We start from the raw sequence: 16,820 nt of genomic DNA, 5'->3' as shown, positions 1-16,820 counted from the left end.
CACATGCAGCGTGGCCCTTCCCTGCACGGGCCTCTCTCCTGCCTCTGGAAGTCACTTTGCAATTCCCTTTGTGTAAAAGGACAGGTCAGGCTTTGGAGAAACTGGGCTTGGCATGTCGCTAAGTAACAAACGCTTTCTGGAAAACCATTTGCAGATGTTCTAGAAAGTATGTGTGTGTGTGTGTGTGTGTGTGTGTGTTTGTGTACATACACACACATACACAATTTCTGGGGGAAAATATATACACACATGTATACATACATACTTTCTGAGAATCTCACATACATACATTTCCTGGAAAACCATTTCGAGGTCAATCTGATATATATGGAGAGAAAGAGAGAGCTAGTGACCCATATAGGAAGACTTTCCAAGTAGAGTATTTTAAAATTATTTCTTAGAAGAATAAATTTATTTTACACAACCGTGAATAAATATATTCTTTTCCCACAGTAATGGTGCAAAAAGAGGAGTGTGTTTAAAAAATCTACAAAAGGGGCCAAGCCCGTGGTGCACTTGGGAGAGTGCGGCGCTGGGAGTGCAGCAGCGTTCCCACCGCGGGTTCGGATCCTATATAGGGATGACCGGTGCGCTCACAGCGCTCACTGGCTGAGCAAGGTGCGGCCGGTCTCAAAAAGGACAAAAAAAAAAAAATTACAAAAGGGAAAAATCTTCTAATACAGTACAAAATCTTAAAGTAAAATTTTAGTTGTCACTTTTGTAATTGAAGCTGTCTCCTCTCTTGAAAATATTGTTTTCATTGAAGTAGAAAGAAAGGGGGATCTGGCAAAAGCCCCATAACGTTAATTTCCCCAGGTAAATCACCCACATATCATCCATGAAGATTACAAGAGGGCCCTCACTGTGTCAGGGGCACAAAGAGTTTGATCATTTGGGGTCATATGTAATAACCCAATGAAGGAAGGGCCTAAATCCATTTTTTTTCTTTTTCCTCTATCCTCTTTTTATTTTTGCTTCTTCTTTCCTCTTCTACCAAAAGGCAGACATAGGATGGTAACTTCGATAACGTCATTTTCAGAAACTCCAGATAATTCAGGATCCTGAAGTTATTTTCCCCAAAATTTGCTGATAGCCAATGATTTCTTGGTTTCTCTGAGTAAATCTTTGCTTTTTAACCCATATTTTTTATTCTTTGAAGAAACTACCCTCAAAAAATTATAGATGATGATAGAAATATATCACCATGATGTCTTTTGGGGGAAGAAGAGAGGAGGCAATAATAACTCTGAAAAGAATATGAATATGGCCAGGTTGGTCCCTGATACCATCAATTAATGCTCATTAATTCAAGAAGTGTATATTAAATGCCTAATATGTGCCAGGAGTTGTGTTGGACTCTGGAGGTACAAAATCATAAAATGTGGCATTTGCCCTCAAAAAAACCTACGGTCTTCAGTAGATGTACAAGGGTATTTCAAAAGTTCATGGAAAGATCTACATTATCTTTTAATTCTGTGTTTTCCACAAACTTTTTGAAGTATCCTCACATATGTAAACTATAAATTGTACTTTAGTGTGAGAAAGCCTTTGATAGTATTATACTTTGAATTTATTTCATAGAAGAATGAATGTTTAAGTCTGGTTCTCACAGAAGCAAGTGATGCCGTGGAAAACAAAGCCAGGGGGCTGCTGCCAAACCAGAAAGGAAGCCCCGTGCACGGATATGCAGGCTCAGCATGAAGACAGCTCCTGGCCAGGCAGGAGCCCAGTGAACTTTGGCCTGTACACTTTTTGGACTCATTCTAGCATCACAAACAGCTTTCAGTAAACGTCATTTTTTCAAAAGTCCAGAAACCCTGTGAGGTTCAGTTGAGTTTACTGGAAAATAACCAAGTTATTGAGTTGAATGGAGTATAAAGCCATTAGCTTTAATACTTCCTACATTCACTCTCCATTCTAGAGAGGAACTCTTGAAAATTTCTTTAAATCATGTAACCATCAAAATGGTCCACAAGAGTCCATTTCCCATTTGATGAGTGACGCTGCAGCTGTGATAGTCTATCCATCATAAAGCTGCCTATACAGAGTGGCATGTTCTCTAAAGAACATGGCAGCAGGTTTGTTTTGGTTGAAGGATGGTTCAGTGTTGGGTTAGAACATTTTGACAAATCACAAGGCTTAATTAATTTGTCATGTAGACAAAATGGCAGAGATGAGGACTATTAAGCAATTATAATCTATAATTTCATTTACCTTTCTTGATCAAGGCAAATAAGTTATTACAAAAGATATAGTTATCTGTTTTATTATAATAATCAGCAAATGAAACTGACTCTGGATTTTAGGAAATATATGTGAATGTCTGAAATCTTGCAGTCAACCATGAATTTCATGTGTGGCTTTTTAAAATCAAAATTTAGATCATTTTGGGCCGGCCCGGTGGCGCACTGCTACAGTGCGCTGCTTGGGAAGCGCGGCGGCGCTCCCGCCGAGGGTTCGGATCCCACATACAGACCGGCCACTCACTGGCTGAGCGAGGTGCGGGTGCAACACCGAGGGCTGCGATCCCGTGGCCGGTCCCGGTCCGGTACGGGCGCGACACTGAGGGTTGCGATCCATTGCCGGTCACGAAAAAAGACAAAAAGGAAAAAAAAAAATTTAAATCATTTTAATGTTAATAAAATTTTATCTTAAGAAATAGGGTGTTTGTGGATTTTCTGGTTGTTCTTTTCTGTTAAGATCTTTGCTGGTGAAGAAATAGAATTTTATCACTTTAAAGAATTAATTGTTTTTTTTATTAACAAGTAGTAAACAATCAATTGACACCTGATACCTAGTTTCATTTTTAATTCCCAAATAAGAAACTGGTAAACAAATCACTGTGTGGGTTTCTCTGAAGACAGCTAGAACTTGCACAGCACAGCCTAGACAGAAGAAATACCAATGGCTTTGAAGTTCGGCAGGTCTGCATTTGACTCTTGGCTCTGTGATTAGCTGGGTGACCTTGGGCAAATTACTCTCCAAAGCCTCAGTTACCTCATCTACAAAATAGAGATGGCATCTACCTCACAGTGTTGCTGTGGACTCATTAAGTTAAATAAGATAAGGTATGAAAGGTGCCTATTGAGACAGACACATAGTGGAAACTCAGTAGCAGCTCATTTCCCCATGGTGTGTAAGTGTATCCAGCTCCAATTCACAAGTGTTCTCACTGCGTCAACAAACTCCATGAGTGCCTACTTTTACTAGGCTGGGGCTACAACAGTGGATTCAAAATAGTGCTTGTCCTCAAGAACCTCTACAGTCAAGAATTCTATTTGGCTCAGGAAGATCAGCTGAGCAAGTGAAAAAATATGGAATGTTTTGTTTGTTAAGTACACAGCACAGAAGAAGCAACTTGCTACTTATCAATAGAATGGGAAGGAACACCCTGGTATGTGGAACAAGCACAAATTATGGAACTAAATAAGTCTACAAATAAACAAACAGTTAAACAAATAATATAACTCCTAAAAGCAGTACGTTCATAGCAAACCATGAAGTTAGCAGAGCAGAGGTAAAATGAGACAGACACACTGGACTGGGGATAACTTCATTTGCTAAAACTTCAAGTAATTGACTACTCTCTCAGTATGTTCCAGCTTTCTAAGCCAATGTAAAGGAGAAAAAGCAGTAGAAATTACAAACATCGATTAAGCTGTAAGTCTTTTAGTTCTTCTGGAAATATTATTTTAAAAACATCATGTAACATTTTTATAAATAAACTGCTTTTTTAATTAATGATGATGTCTGAGTTGACAGAATGACATTTTTCTCAAGAAGCCCACTTTACAAAGGGTATTGCACTGAAAATTTTCAACTAAGAAAAGGTCAGTGTGAACCAACTAGTTGAAGAATATACTGTTGCTATAAAAAAAGATTCAAATTTTGTTCAGCTCAACTCAACAAACATTTATTAATTATCTGCTGGAGGCCAGGGACTGGCTGACATTACAAAACACAGTTCTTCCCCTCAAAAGCTCACAATCTAGTAAGAAACCAGGTGCATAAATAAGGCACTCAACTTCCACCTTCCTGTCCCCTTCCTGTGTCTTCCCTTCCCTTCCCAGTGTGCAGGAGTTGGTGATGAGCCCTCTATCCTAAGCCTTATTCTGCTTATCTGCAAAAGAGTTCCTGCGTGGAAATATAAATATGCATGCATATGCATAGCTTAAAATGCTTTTCCAAACTTATTTATGTGTGTACACAAATATTTGTTTGTATTTTTTTCTAAAAATTGGACAATAGTGTTGTATTAACAGCGGTTTCCTGATCCCAACTTGTGTCCAAAAGGTTCAGAAATTATATAGAGAGAATATATGTAACATATTCAATATATTATATAATATTAAATATAATATTTTAATTATAATGTCGGTTTCCTGATCCCAACTTGTGTCCAAAAGGTTCAGAAATTATATATATAGAATATATGTAACATATTCAATATATTATATAATATTAAATATAATATTTTAATTATAATGTATTTAATATTAAACATATTAAATATATGTGATATTTAAATTTTAAATTTTTAGCATTAAACATTTATATTATAATATTAAATATACTATATTTAGTACTAGACAGGGATAAAACAAATATGGTGAAGTGTTAGAAGTTAGGGGATCTAAATATGGAGAATATGAAAGTTATTTGTACTATTTTTGCAACTTTTCTGTAAGTTTGAAATTATCTCAAAGTATATTGTTCTTCTAAAAATTTTAAAGATAAGGGTTTGAGATCTGTATGGCCTCAATCCTGCCTTCTTTTCAAGGCTCCTCCTGTCTGACGTCACCCTCACATTTAATGTCAGGTTGTATCCAGCTACCTATAGTCCTCGACCCTGATTGAGCATTAGCTTAATCTGAAGAAATGTTAAAATATGCAATAGGCAGGCCAATTAAATCAGAATTTCTTGGGTAGACTGGAGGAATATGTTTTGTTTGTTCGTTTGTTTAGTTCTATGGCACAGCATGGTGAATATAGTTAACAGAGTATTATACATTTCAAAACCGTTGAGAGTAAATCTCAACTGTTCTCACCACAAAAAAGTTAAGATACTGTACATGAGGTGATGAATATGTTAACTAGGTTGATTTAATTAAACCATATTATCTCCACAAATCAAAACATGACTTTGTACCCCATAAACTTATACAATGATAAATCATCAATTTACAATTTAAAAAATATAAATAAAAAATTCCTGAGTGTTTGCCCCAGACATGGTATTTTTAAAAAGCACAGCCAAGGCTGAGCAGCTCGGAGGTGTGGTTTCCTGAACACCATGTGCCTTTGTGCGTCTACTCACCGTGCGTGCGGTGCCTCTTCCACCTCGTCTGTCTTGCACATACCTGTTCATTTGTCAGTGCCTGACTCAGATGCCACTCTCCTAGTGAAGAATCCAGGCCTTCCCACACCCCACCCACAGAGAGAGCCAATCCTTCTGTCCTTCTGCTACTTACGCTACACACTCTATTGCCATAGATCTCACACACAATTGTAATGATGTGTTTACTCTCTGTCCCAACCAACTGTGAACTGCTTTAGGGAAGAGTCTACGTCATGTTTGCTTTGGTTGTCAACATGGGCCTGGCATATAGCAGGATTCCAAGAAATGCTTACTAAATTAAAGGCAAACAAGCTAATACTTGTTGGAATAAAGTTATAATAAGGAACTACGGGGCTCGTAAGGAGGAGCTCTGAGCACTGCATGTGGCACTTAGGGAAGGAGATGGAGCTTACACCAACTCAAAGAGTGAATAAGGAGTAGAACAGGAGGACAGGTGAGAGGTGGGAAGGAAATCGAAGTGGGATAAGCGAGTGGCCCAGTCTGGCTGCACCACATGCCAAGTACGGGGAGGAGAAGCGGGGCCGAGGCTGGGAAAGGAGCAAGTCCAGATAGTAAAAATAACAAAGGGCCATTGGTCATTCTGGAAGCAGAATCAGCACTAGCACAGTACTAGCACAGAGAAGCGAGGACAGGTGAGAGGTGGGAAGGAAATCGAAGTGGGATAAGCGAGTGGCCCAGTCTGGCTGCACCACATGCCGAGTACGGGGAGGAGAAGCGGGGCCGAGGCTGGGAAAGGAGCAAGTCCAGATAGTAAAAATAAGAAAGGGCCATTGGTCATTCTGGAAGCAGAATCAGCACTAGCACAGTACTAGCACAGAGAAGCTTCCCCAAGAATCATTTTTAGAGGAACGAGTGGATTAATTTCTGCTCACATTTGGCAGAGGGGTTGTTGTAGTCCCTTTTGTGCTGCTGTAACTGAACAGCACAGGCTGGGGAATTTATAAAGAAAAGAAATTTAATTCTCACAGGTATGGAGGCTGGGAAGTTCAAGGTTGAGGGGCCCACATCTGACAGCCTTCTTGCTGCGTCATCCCAAGGTGGAAGGTGGAAGGGCAAGAGAGCACACATGCAAGGGGGTGGGAGTGGGGGGCGAACTCATCTTTTTATCAGGAACCCACTCCAGGATAACCCATTCCCACAGTAATGGCATTTTGCCATTCATAAAGACAGAGCCCACACGACTTAATTCACCTCGTAAAGGTCCCACCTCCAAACACTGTTGCATTGGGAATTAAGTTTAGATACATAAATTCTAGGGGACACATTCAAACCACAGCAGGAGTTATGGAACCTAATTAAAACTACTAACCTTCTCCCCTGAAAAAGGCATATGCATGTACTTTTGCCTGAAACTTCAGATTATAGACCCTCTAAAATATATCCAGTACCCATTGACATGCTAAATTTTAAGAAAAGGAATGAATTTTAGTTTTAGGAGTGACATGCTCAGTCTAGTATATAAAGAAGGTCACTGAAGACTGTGAAGGATAGATTTTGGAGGTAAGAAACCCATCAGAGGACACCCCTCAACAAGTCATTGCAGTTGTCAGAGTGAAACCAGAGTGCCTGACTAGAAGCGTGACAGGGAGAGCCATGGACAGAACAGATTCAAGAGACAGTCACAAGCAATGGAAACAAGGAGCTCAGGGGACTCTGGGCTTTCTGCCTTTGAGTGACCATGCAGTTGGGGTGTCTGTCATTCATCAAACTAGAAAATTCAGGGAGAGGAAGAGACCTGCAGGTAATGCTGCATTCCACTGTGTACGTCTTGAGTTTGAGCGCCCAGGGGAGAAGTAGGTGGCGTCTCCCTATGGGAGGTTGCAGGTTGGGAACGATGTGGACAGGGCTCTGCCGAGGTGTGGGCCTAGAACGAGGCAGGACAGGGCTGAAGGTGAGCTGTGAGCTCCAACATTCTCAGGATACACCGAGGAAAAAGAGCCAGGGAAGAGGACTGACAAGGAAACATCAAAAGAGGTGAAAGGAAAACCAAAGAGAATTTCCAAAGGCAAAGAATGGAATAAGTCAAATGAAGGAAGAAATTGTCCTTTTACTTTGGTAACTAGGAAGTTCATGGTGATCTTGGTGGGACCAAATTCACTTCAGACTACAGTCATTGATTTAGGACATGAAAATGGACAAGAGGGCTTCTGGAATTTTCCCTGTAAGGAAAATCTAACTGGATCTCTGAACAGCATTCTAACCTATTGACCAGTTCCTCTTTCTTGAAAACCCCTCTTCCCTTGGCCTCAGTAACACGTGTGTTCTGGGTGTTCCCCCAGTTGTTGATTCCTGCCTCTCCGTCTCTCCTTTGCAAGCGCATCCCCCATTGGTGCCTTGAAACATTGACTTCTCAAGCCTCACTCCTAGGCCTCCCTGTCTTCTCTCTTCATACACTTCCCTTAGGCAGTCCCACCCACACTTGTGGTGTTAGATACTACCTATAAGAAGGACTCTAAATGTGTATTTCTAGCCCAGATCTCTTGACATCTCCACTACCTGACTCAAAGACTCTCAAACTTTACCTGTTCAAAGCTGAACTCCTGATACCTGCCACATTCCCAACTCCACCAGGACCATCTCTGTGTCCTCATAATCAGGGATTGTCACCACCATCTATCCAAAAATCCCTTTCCTTTACCTCCTAGCTTCTTCACCATCAAGTTCTGTCTGCTTTCCCCTCATTGCAATAGACTCTTCGACGGTCTGCCTATATCCCCTCTCCTCTCCCTCTAATTTATTTACCAAACTGCAGCCAGAATAATCTTTCAAAATTGAAAATCAGATTATGTCACCTTCATTTAAAACCCTTCAGCAGTCACCCATTGCTTTTTGTATAAAGACCAAAATCCTCAAAATGACACTGCTGTCCCCTGAATTTAGTCATCTGGGCCTTCATTGCATGGGTCCTCATCTTCTCTCCTTCCTCAGTGCCTTTGCACATGCTCTTTTCTCTCTCTAGAAGGTTTTCCCTATCCCCAGTGCCAGTTAAATCTCTCTTGTTTTCAGTTATTAACTTAAATGTAAGTTACTCCCTGCTATATCTCTAACAGCTCACGGCTCATAGAAGGCACTTAATAAATATTTCAAAGGATATATGAAAAGGTCTGAGTGCTATCCAGAAGAAGATGTAGATTCAAAGGAGGATGTCTTTAAGATGGGAATCTTTTGATTCCCGGTTTCGACATGGACTACGTTAATCCCTTATTCTGTATGTCAGATGAGGTTTGTTGTAGTGAAGCCCTTACCTCACTTGTTCTGTTGACTGCCATCTATGCCAGTAACATTTATTAACACAGTTGCAGAAGCATGACCCTGGACATTCCAGATGCAAGATACCTTCCTGTTTAAGACCCTAGTAAAGTTGTTCAGTGCTGTTACTCTTAACTGTCAGCCAAGAAGGCCTCCTGGCTCTTACATGGTCAAGTTATAGTTTATTGATGTGTTTAAAGTAATATACTTCACACCTGTGTCTCCTGGGCAGCACGTGCCTTTCAAGCTAAACTTATGAGATTTTTCTTTGGCATTTTTTTCTTCATTGGACAGATTCATACACTTAAAGCTTATTACATAGAAACTGACCTGGAAGTGGCTGGACCTTTAGAGAAAATGGTGGAAAATTGGTTACAGTAGATATGTACCCACCTAGGGAAACAGAACAGGTAAAAGTGAACATTAACCCATCCCAGGTTCAAAGCAGTTAGTCCAAAATGATTATAGTAAGTTGAATAAAGCATCAAACAAATAGAATAAAAAATTCAGGAGGGAAATTCAGAGTGGTGCACTTGGGGAGAAAAAGCAGATTTTGCCAGTGTAAGGCCAGGACAGAAACTGGTTGTGTTTCAGGATAGCAGGGTCTTGGGAGAACAACTGGAAACAAGTTGAAACACAGCTGTGCCCTGCAGATTGCTCTGGGAGACTCCAAGCCTGCCCTGTGCAGAATTATGATGCACGAGAGGACGATGGCCAAGGTCTCTAGGAGCACAACTCCATAAAATTCACGTAACTCTTGTACTAGATGACTAATTAAAAAGCAGTTAATGAGAGTTATCATTCTGGGCAATGGAATTCAGCCATGAAAGAGTTTAATGACCCCAAGCCTGCAGCTCAGACCTGTGCTTTCTCTAGTGCACTTGCTGCTCCCAGTAGATTTTTTCACAGAATCTGTACAGAGTTTTCAGAATCCAGGATAGCTGGGAAGAGGCAGGAAGGTGTAAGGAACTATTAAAGTGTTTGTTTACAGAAGAAGATAATGAACAGGAAACCCACCACAACAGGAGCTCCATGAATGTGGTTTGCTTGAATGACTGGGTCAGTGTCTGGGTAAGTGAATAGAAGACCATGGGCTGGAGGCAGCTCCTGCACTCCAGGAAATCTCTCTTTTGGATTCTGTATTTAGTGATGTCATCTTGGCAGCTTGAAATCAGACAAGGTGGGAGTATTTACACCATGGGAATAGGCAAAAACTACAAATCAGGGCTTTTCTCCCCCACGGGGCCAATGGTTTAACATTTACCAACGTACCACTGGATCAGTTAGATGAAATCCTTATGGGAGCAGCATTCTCTGAAGTTCTCACATTAGAAATGAACCTTAACATTTTTTGTTGTTGCTTTTCTATTTTAATTTCCAATACACACTGGCACTCTTTAATTATCTTTTATTACACAACCAGGATAGCTCAGCATTTGTGGACTCCCCTGGCAAACTCACCATCATTTAAAACATCATTTCTGTGGGGAAATATCTCCAAGTTGCAAGTTACTGACTTTAAAATAAATTTTTGGAAAAGAGCACATTTGTAAGTTGGGACTTTCAATTCTGGGTCCTCATAGGGAAGTGAGAGAACAAAAAGAATCATGACGATTTTAAAAATATAGGCTGCAAAATATATCCTAAGTGAAAAGGCAAAAGGGATAGAATTATTTAATTTGGAGAGGAAAAAGTTGAGGAACAGTAGGGGGTAAGTACCAGCTGTTTGGTTTGGGGTTTTTTGTTCATTCATTTTTTCTCCAGGGTAAAACCTCAGAGATTTGGTTAGACAAGGGGACGAATATCTTTATGGTATTATTCTGGGATGAATGATTTGCGGGTTTTATTTCAAACATTTGCAAACTTCTTTTCCTAGATCACAGATAATTTAATATGGTCTGTGTTGAGCACACAAAAATAGTTAAGACAAGGTTACTTGTGTACTTCAAGGTTACTGTCACCTTTATGATCCTGAATCTACACATGGCATAATGCATTTCAAAATTTTGAGAAACACACTGTAATTCAACAAATCTCTTTCATAAGGCATCTTAGAATACCTAGATCCAAAATTTATCATTTATTCTATCAAAAAATTGAATATTATAAAACAGACTATCCCTTACTAGTATAAAAAAAACTTAAGTGAAGCACTCTAAATCAATGACTTTTTGACAATTTAATGAGGGAAATTATGTTATTTGTGGTTTGTTAAATTAGTATTATTTTACTGATTCATTCAGAAAGGATGGAAGTATTACTTTCCTAAAAGTTATTACAGCACCCTGATTTGGCATTTCCTTAAGACAATTTGAAACAATGAAATGGCAGCTGTAAATCTGCCACTTAGAATCTTAAATGATTCACATCACTCCAGGGCTTGGTTTAACAGTTGGTTTATGATGTGCTTTCAGAATAACACTTTTAAGCATGGTATATCCCTTCCGCCAAAACTGACATGAATCCATAAAACTTTTTAACGATGACTCTAAAATACACCAGAAGTATTTTCTGAGGCATATTTTTGGATTTTTTAATCTAAATTCTTTAGATTTCTGAATTTCCCTCCATGATCTGCCTTGGTCTACCTCCCCTCTCCAGCACTGCCTAAACCTCTTCTCATATTATGACCCCCCACATTCCCTGGTGGAAGCTCTCTGTGGCAAAGGTGTGTTTGCTGTTAGTGGCCTGCCCTGCCGACTCTCCCCTGCAGCTCCCTGCTCCTCTGCCATCTGTTAGACACCTTTGTAGAGGTCTGTCCTAGGAGCGTCCTTCTGTCCCACCAGACTCTGAACTACTGAGGGCAGGGTCACCTGTATCTTGCTCACTGTATCCCCAACACCCAGGCTGAAATGTAGTGGGAGCCTCATGAGTCTCGAATGAATGACTCATATTGTCGAAGGAGCACATGAATTTTGTCTCAGTGGCATGACGCCTCAGTCTGCAGACCCCTCACTGCCAAATATTTTTGCACGCTGCTCCCTCAGCGAGAAAGCTCATCTCCATCCCCTCCACCTATGCATGGCTACCCACCTCTGGCACTTTAGGTCTCAGCTTAGATGCTTTTTCCCCCAGGAAGTCATTCTTGGCCCCTGGAGACAGGGCTTGTGCCTCCCGTGTCCACCTGATCCTCTGGGAATCTGTCTGAATCCTCCCCCAGATCAACAGCTCCTAAGAGCAAGGACTATAACCTCGGAGCCCAGCATTGTGCCCGGCATGCTGTCGGAGCTCAATAGATGTTTGCAGGAGAATGGAAAAGTTAACTCAGGATGTTCAGGAGTGAAATGGTGTTCCCATCACACACCTCTGAGTAAACCACCATAATGATCGCTCCCCACAGTGTGGATGTGTCTCCTTCCATACCCACTGCCAGATGGAAAGCTCCTCATGGGCACTGACCACATACGTTTATCTCACATTCCAGGAAATTATGCAGCAATGAGCACAGATTAAGTATTTGCTCAGTCGTGTGTTTCCCAAGAAGGATACTTTTGGCATTTTGAGGACAATTCTTAATTGCATAAGACAGCCCCACACACTGCAGGACCCCTGCCGGCTAAATGCCACCAGCACCCCACCAATCATTTTGATAACCACCGTCTTCCCCCGGCATATACGTAAACACACACATGCACATTCTCAAAAGACCTTGGAGTCAGAGGGCCAGGAGGAAAATAGTACTGTCCAGAGTTGAGAACCTACAGCTAACTGAACTCTTTCCATGACAGCTCAGTGAGGAGCAATGGACTCTCTGTAACTGCCACAATGGGAGTTATCCGAGTGTTGCATGTGCGTGGTGGCATAAGGTGGAGGTTAGGGGGTGGAATCTGACACACTCGGGACATAATGGTAATCTGTAATAATACTTAACTAATCTTTATTGAGCACTTATATATTTCAGGCACTAAGCTAACTGTTCATGGGTTATTTAATCCTCCCAACCACCTGTGAGGTCCCATTTTTCAGAGAAGGAAACTAAGGGTAAGTGAGTTTCAAGCCATTGGTCCAAGTTTACACAGTTGGCTATGGCAAGGCCAGTATTCACATCTAACTCCACTACGCTGTGCTGACTCCTTTAACAAGAACAAATGTCAGAATTCCCAGATGAGAAACTCCTATCAAAAATTGTCCTCTCCGGGCCGAGCCCGTGGCACGCTCAGGAGAGTGCGGCGCTGGGAGCACAGCAGCGCTCCTGCCGCAGGTTCGGATCCTGTATAGGGGTGGCCGGGGCGCTCAATGGCTGAACGTGGTGCGGACGACGCCAAGCCGAGGGTTGCGATCCCCTTACCGGTCACAAAAAAAAAAAAAATTGTCCTCTCCTGTTAATTATAATGTAGAATAGTATTTGACACAATATACTTTGCATAGTGTTAATTTAGTGGTATGTCAAGTGTTATGAGAATATTGGGTTCCATGCGCAATGAAGTTTGAGAAATGCTTTCAGAAAGACACATGTAGAGGACCATGAAACAGAAACTGTGAAGACCAAATGACTCTTCACGGGGGGTCTCAGCCTTTCATAGTGAGCAGGGGTGATTTTAGAACCTTGATGAGTGAACACTGGGGGAACCTACGGCAGGAGCTTGTCTGCCAGGAAGTGGTTAAAAACTAATTAGTGCTGATTAGGCTACAGGAAAAGGCTGATGCAGGAAAGGTTAGTGACCTTTCTTCTAATTTCTTAATACTAATAATAATAGGTACTATTTATTGAGTGCTAATTACTCTCCACTTCACAGATGAAATACTAGGGCCTGGGGAAGTTGGTTAAGTAACTTCCCTCAAGGCTACACAGCTTATTAACGGAAGAGCCAAATTTGAACCTGATTTTCTCTAACTTCACATCACGTGACTTTAAACCCTATACACAAAGCCTCCGAGGACATAGGGTTTATCAAGGACTTTCCTGTGTGAATGTCCAAAGCAAATTCAATCTCAAAAAGATGTTCCTATGAGCTCCTTAAATCAGGGGTTTCTGTCACAACACTGCATTTATTTTCAGTATATCTCTTCAGCCTAAAAGTTAGTTTTTTGCTTTGAGTACTGTACATGAAATTTTTTCCAGTGTGATTTAAGTTTCTTAATATTTACTATTAATTTCTAATTACACAGATTTTCATACTCTGTTGCATACTTTTTTTTTTTTTTTTGGATCCAGTGTGTGCCCTCAGTGAAGGGCTTTCAAGGACATCATACAATTAAGTCTACCCAAGTTTAAAATGTTACTAGTATCAGCATCAATCAGACCTCTCCTCAATTTTCAGTTTTCTCTTTCCTTTTCAACAGATGTTGGAGCATTTTTTGAAGAGGGGATGTGGCTACGGTATAACTTCCAGGCACCAGTGCCCAGTCCCAAAGACTCGGGCAGCAGAACAGAGAACCCTCCCGACCAGCAGAACTCCGTCCCAGACCTGGCACATGAGGAGATCCGTTTCAGTTTCAGCACCACCAAGGCACCCTGCATTCTCCTCTACGTTAGTTCTCTCACCACAGACTTCTTGGCAGTTGTCGTCAAACCCACCGGTAAGGAAAAGGACACCTACCCTCCTGCCGTTCGATGTTGTGCAGACAGAATGTTCTAATAAGAGTCTGGATTGTTTTGGCTTGCTCTTTATTCCCTACAGGATGTTGAGCAAATCACATAACTTCCTTGAGCCTCATTTCTCCGTATGAAAGTCAGGAAAACAATCTAGCTGAGTGCTTTAAAGCAATGTGTTATGGTAATAATGTTGATAAGGTAAGACGAGTCCTTTAAAAGAACCATATTACAGGCTGACCCCATGGCTCACTCGGGTGAGTGCGGTGCTGGGAGCGCAGCAGCATTCCCACCGCAGGTTCGGATCCTATATAGGGATGGCCGGTGCGCTCACTGGCTGAGCGCGGTTTGGGTGAGTGCGGTGCTGGGAGCGCAGCAGCACTCCCACCGCAGGTTCGGATCCTATATAGGGATGGCCGGTGCGCTCACTGGATGAGCGCGGTGCGGGCGACACCAAGCCAAGGGTTGCGATCACCTTACCGGTCACAAAAAATGACAAAAAAAAAAAAAAAGAAGAACCATATTACGTGAATGTGAGATGGTTTCCTATGTATAATAATTATTTTTCTATCAAATAAATACATTCACTACTGTACTAAGATGAGCTCTAAGTAGTAAGATTAATTTTGTCTAAATCAATGAATTATCCTGATTTATGATAGTGTATCAGTAGCTTCCTACAGGACATATGAACTTTTTTTATTTTTATTTTTTTTTCCTTTTTTTGTCTTTTTTCGTGACCGGCAATGGATCGCAACCCTCAGTGTCACGCCCGTACCGGACCAGGACTGGCAACGGGATCGCAACCCTCGGTGTTGCACCCGCACCTCGCTCAGCCAGTGAGCGGCTGGTCTGTATGTGGGATCCGAACCCTCGGCAGGAGCGCCACCGCGCTCCCAAGCGGCACACTGTAGCAGTGCGCCACCGGGCCGGCCCAGGACATATGAACTTTTGATAGAAACAGAAAATCAGAGATGTTTCATTCCTAAGCCTTCTCAGGATTTTATAGTCACAAAATAGATCTCTGGCATAGGGTTGCTTAAAGCAGGGTTGTGTTTTCTCTTGTAATTTCCTGGGCCATCTTGACCATCAAATATGCATTGAGCCAGAGAGGATCTGAGGGCTATTAAAACAGGCATCCTGGTGAGAATATACAAATGGGCTATAACCAGTCCTTCAACCGTGATCTCTGAAGTCTAAGCAGTCCTGAAGTGTATAAACATGCAAACACTGAGGAGTCTATTTCCTCTCCGAAAACTTGAGTTCACACATGCTTAAAGTTTTAAGATCACTTTTTTTGCAAATACAAATAGTTTAGGTGTATGAAGGAACAAATCTTTCTAACTCACTTCCTGTAGAGATTGCACGAGCTGAAAACCTGGAGGTGTTCTCTCCCGTTGCCCATCTGTTCTTACTCTGCAATGATTATTCCAGTGTTGTAGCATCTTAAAGATCAATAGTTTCTTCCATTCCAGGGAAAAATTATTATTATTAACCCAATTCAGCTTGAGTTTAAAAAAAATAGTAAATTCATAAACTCCATTTCTGGGCAATGCACTGTTGGTTAAAAAGATGTGGAAAAAATATGTTCCTTAGGACTTTCCCTTTCAGAAATGACTTCTGAAATAATTAGAAATAAGCCAAAAGTCAAAGAACCTGCATAAAGGTGTTCATCATAGCATTATTTATGAAAATAAGAATCATAAAGAAACCAGTAGTTCAACTTTAGTAAAATAGTAAAAGAGGGAGTCACCATTTTATGGAATATTATGTATTGATTAAAAATATATTTACTGTTGAAAGCTGTCAGAATTAAAATGGATTCACTTGTGTCAAACCTTGACAAATGGACCCAGGGAAGGCCATAAAGGGAGGAGTGTTCTCATGCATGAATGCCTGATAACAAGGAATGTTCTCATGCATGAATGCCTGATAACAAGAACTATCACAAAGGACTCTGCAAAAAACACAACCTTGCACAAAGGCCGTTGCAACCTTACACAAAAAACATACTTCTGTGAGTACATCTGCCCAGCAACTGCCTATCCAGTCTTGGACTGGAATCACCCTTATTATTGATCCTGTAGCCAAGGATTATTGTTTTGAAACAATTTGTGTAATCCTTCCTATTGTGCCTTTAAAGGCTTCCTCTTGCCCCATCCTCCTTAGATAGACACACATGGTTTACTATGGCACACATATTCCCATTGCCATGCCCGTTCATGAATAAATGTCATTTTCTTTTAGAGAGTCTCCCTTTCTGTCTTTTATTTAGGTTGACATCATCTACATTTGATATTGTTAGTCTTTTCAATTTTAGACATCCTCATGTACATACTGATATCGCATGGTAGTATTCTGCATTTCTCTGATGACTGATGATGTTGAATATGTTTTTCATGTGTGTATCAGCCATTGGTATATATTTTGTTTACATATTTTGCCTATATTCAGATTGTGCTGTGTAGGGTCCTCTTGCTTTCTTTTTCTGTCATGACAAAGAAACACAGTGTGCCTTGACTGCTCTGTGACCTGCCCAGCTGCATGTTTGCCATGCAGGCTTGAACCCAAGCCCTGGCCTTAAATATTCCCAGTCACTGATAAGGATGTTTAGATTATTGTCTGAAACACTGAAGATTAAACTGTTGCTGAATACATAGAAACTAGCCACCCCCCTTG

At 41.1% G+C, this 16,820-nt stretch overlaps 1 protein-coding gene across 1 annotated transcript in view; it reads left to right on the top strand.

Moving 5' to 3' along the window:
• Window positions 1-16,820, top strand: part of LOC103605873 (contactin-associated protein-like 2) — an 82,103-nt gene that overhangs the window by 25,187 nt on the left and 40,096 nt on the right. The window contains exon 2 of the mRNA XM_008590476.1: window positions 13,892-14,157. Within this exon, the coding sequence (XP_008588698.1) occupies window positions 13,892-14,157 (266 nt within the window). The remainder of the gene's footprint in view (window positions 1-13,891; window positions 14,158-16,820) is intronic.

This window comes from Galeopterus variegatus, unplaced genomic scaffold, assembly GCF_000696425.1.
Source record: "Galeopterus variegatus unplaced genomic scaffold, G_variegatus-3.0.2 Scaffold6131, whole genome shotgun sequence".
NCBI classification, from domain to species: Eukaryota; Metazoa; Chordata; class Mammalia; order Dermoptera; family Cynocephalidae; genus Galeopterus; species Galeopterus variegatus.
Note: the sequence above shows the minus strand (reverse complement) of the source record. Positions and strands in the feature narration are given on the sequence as shown.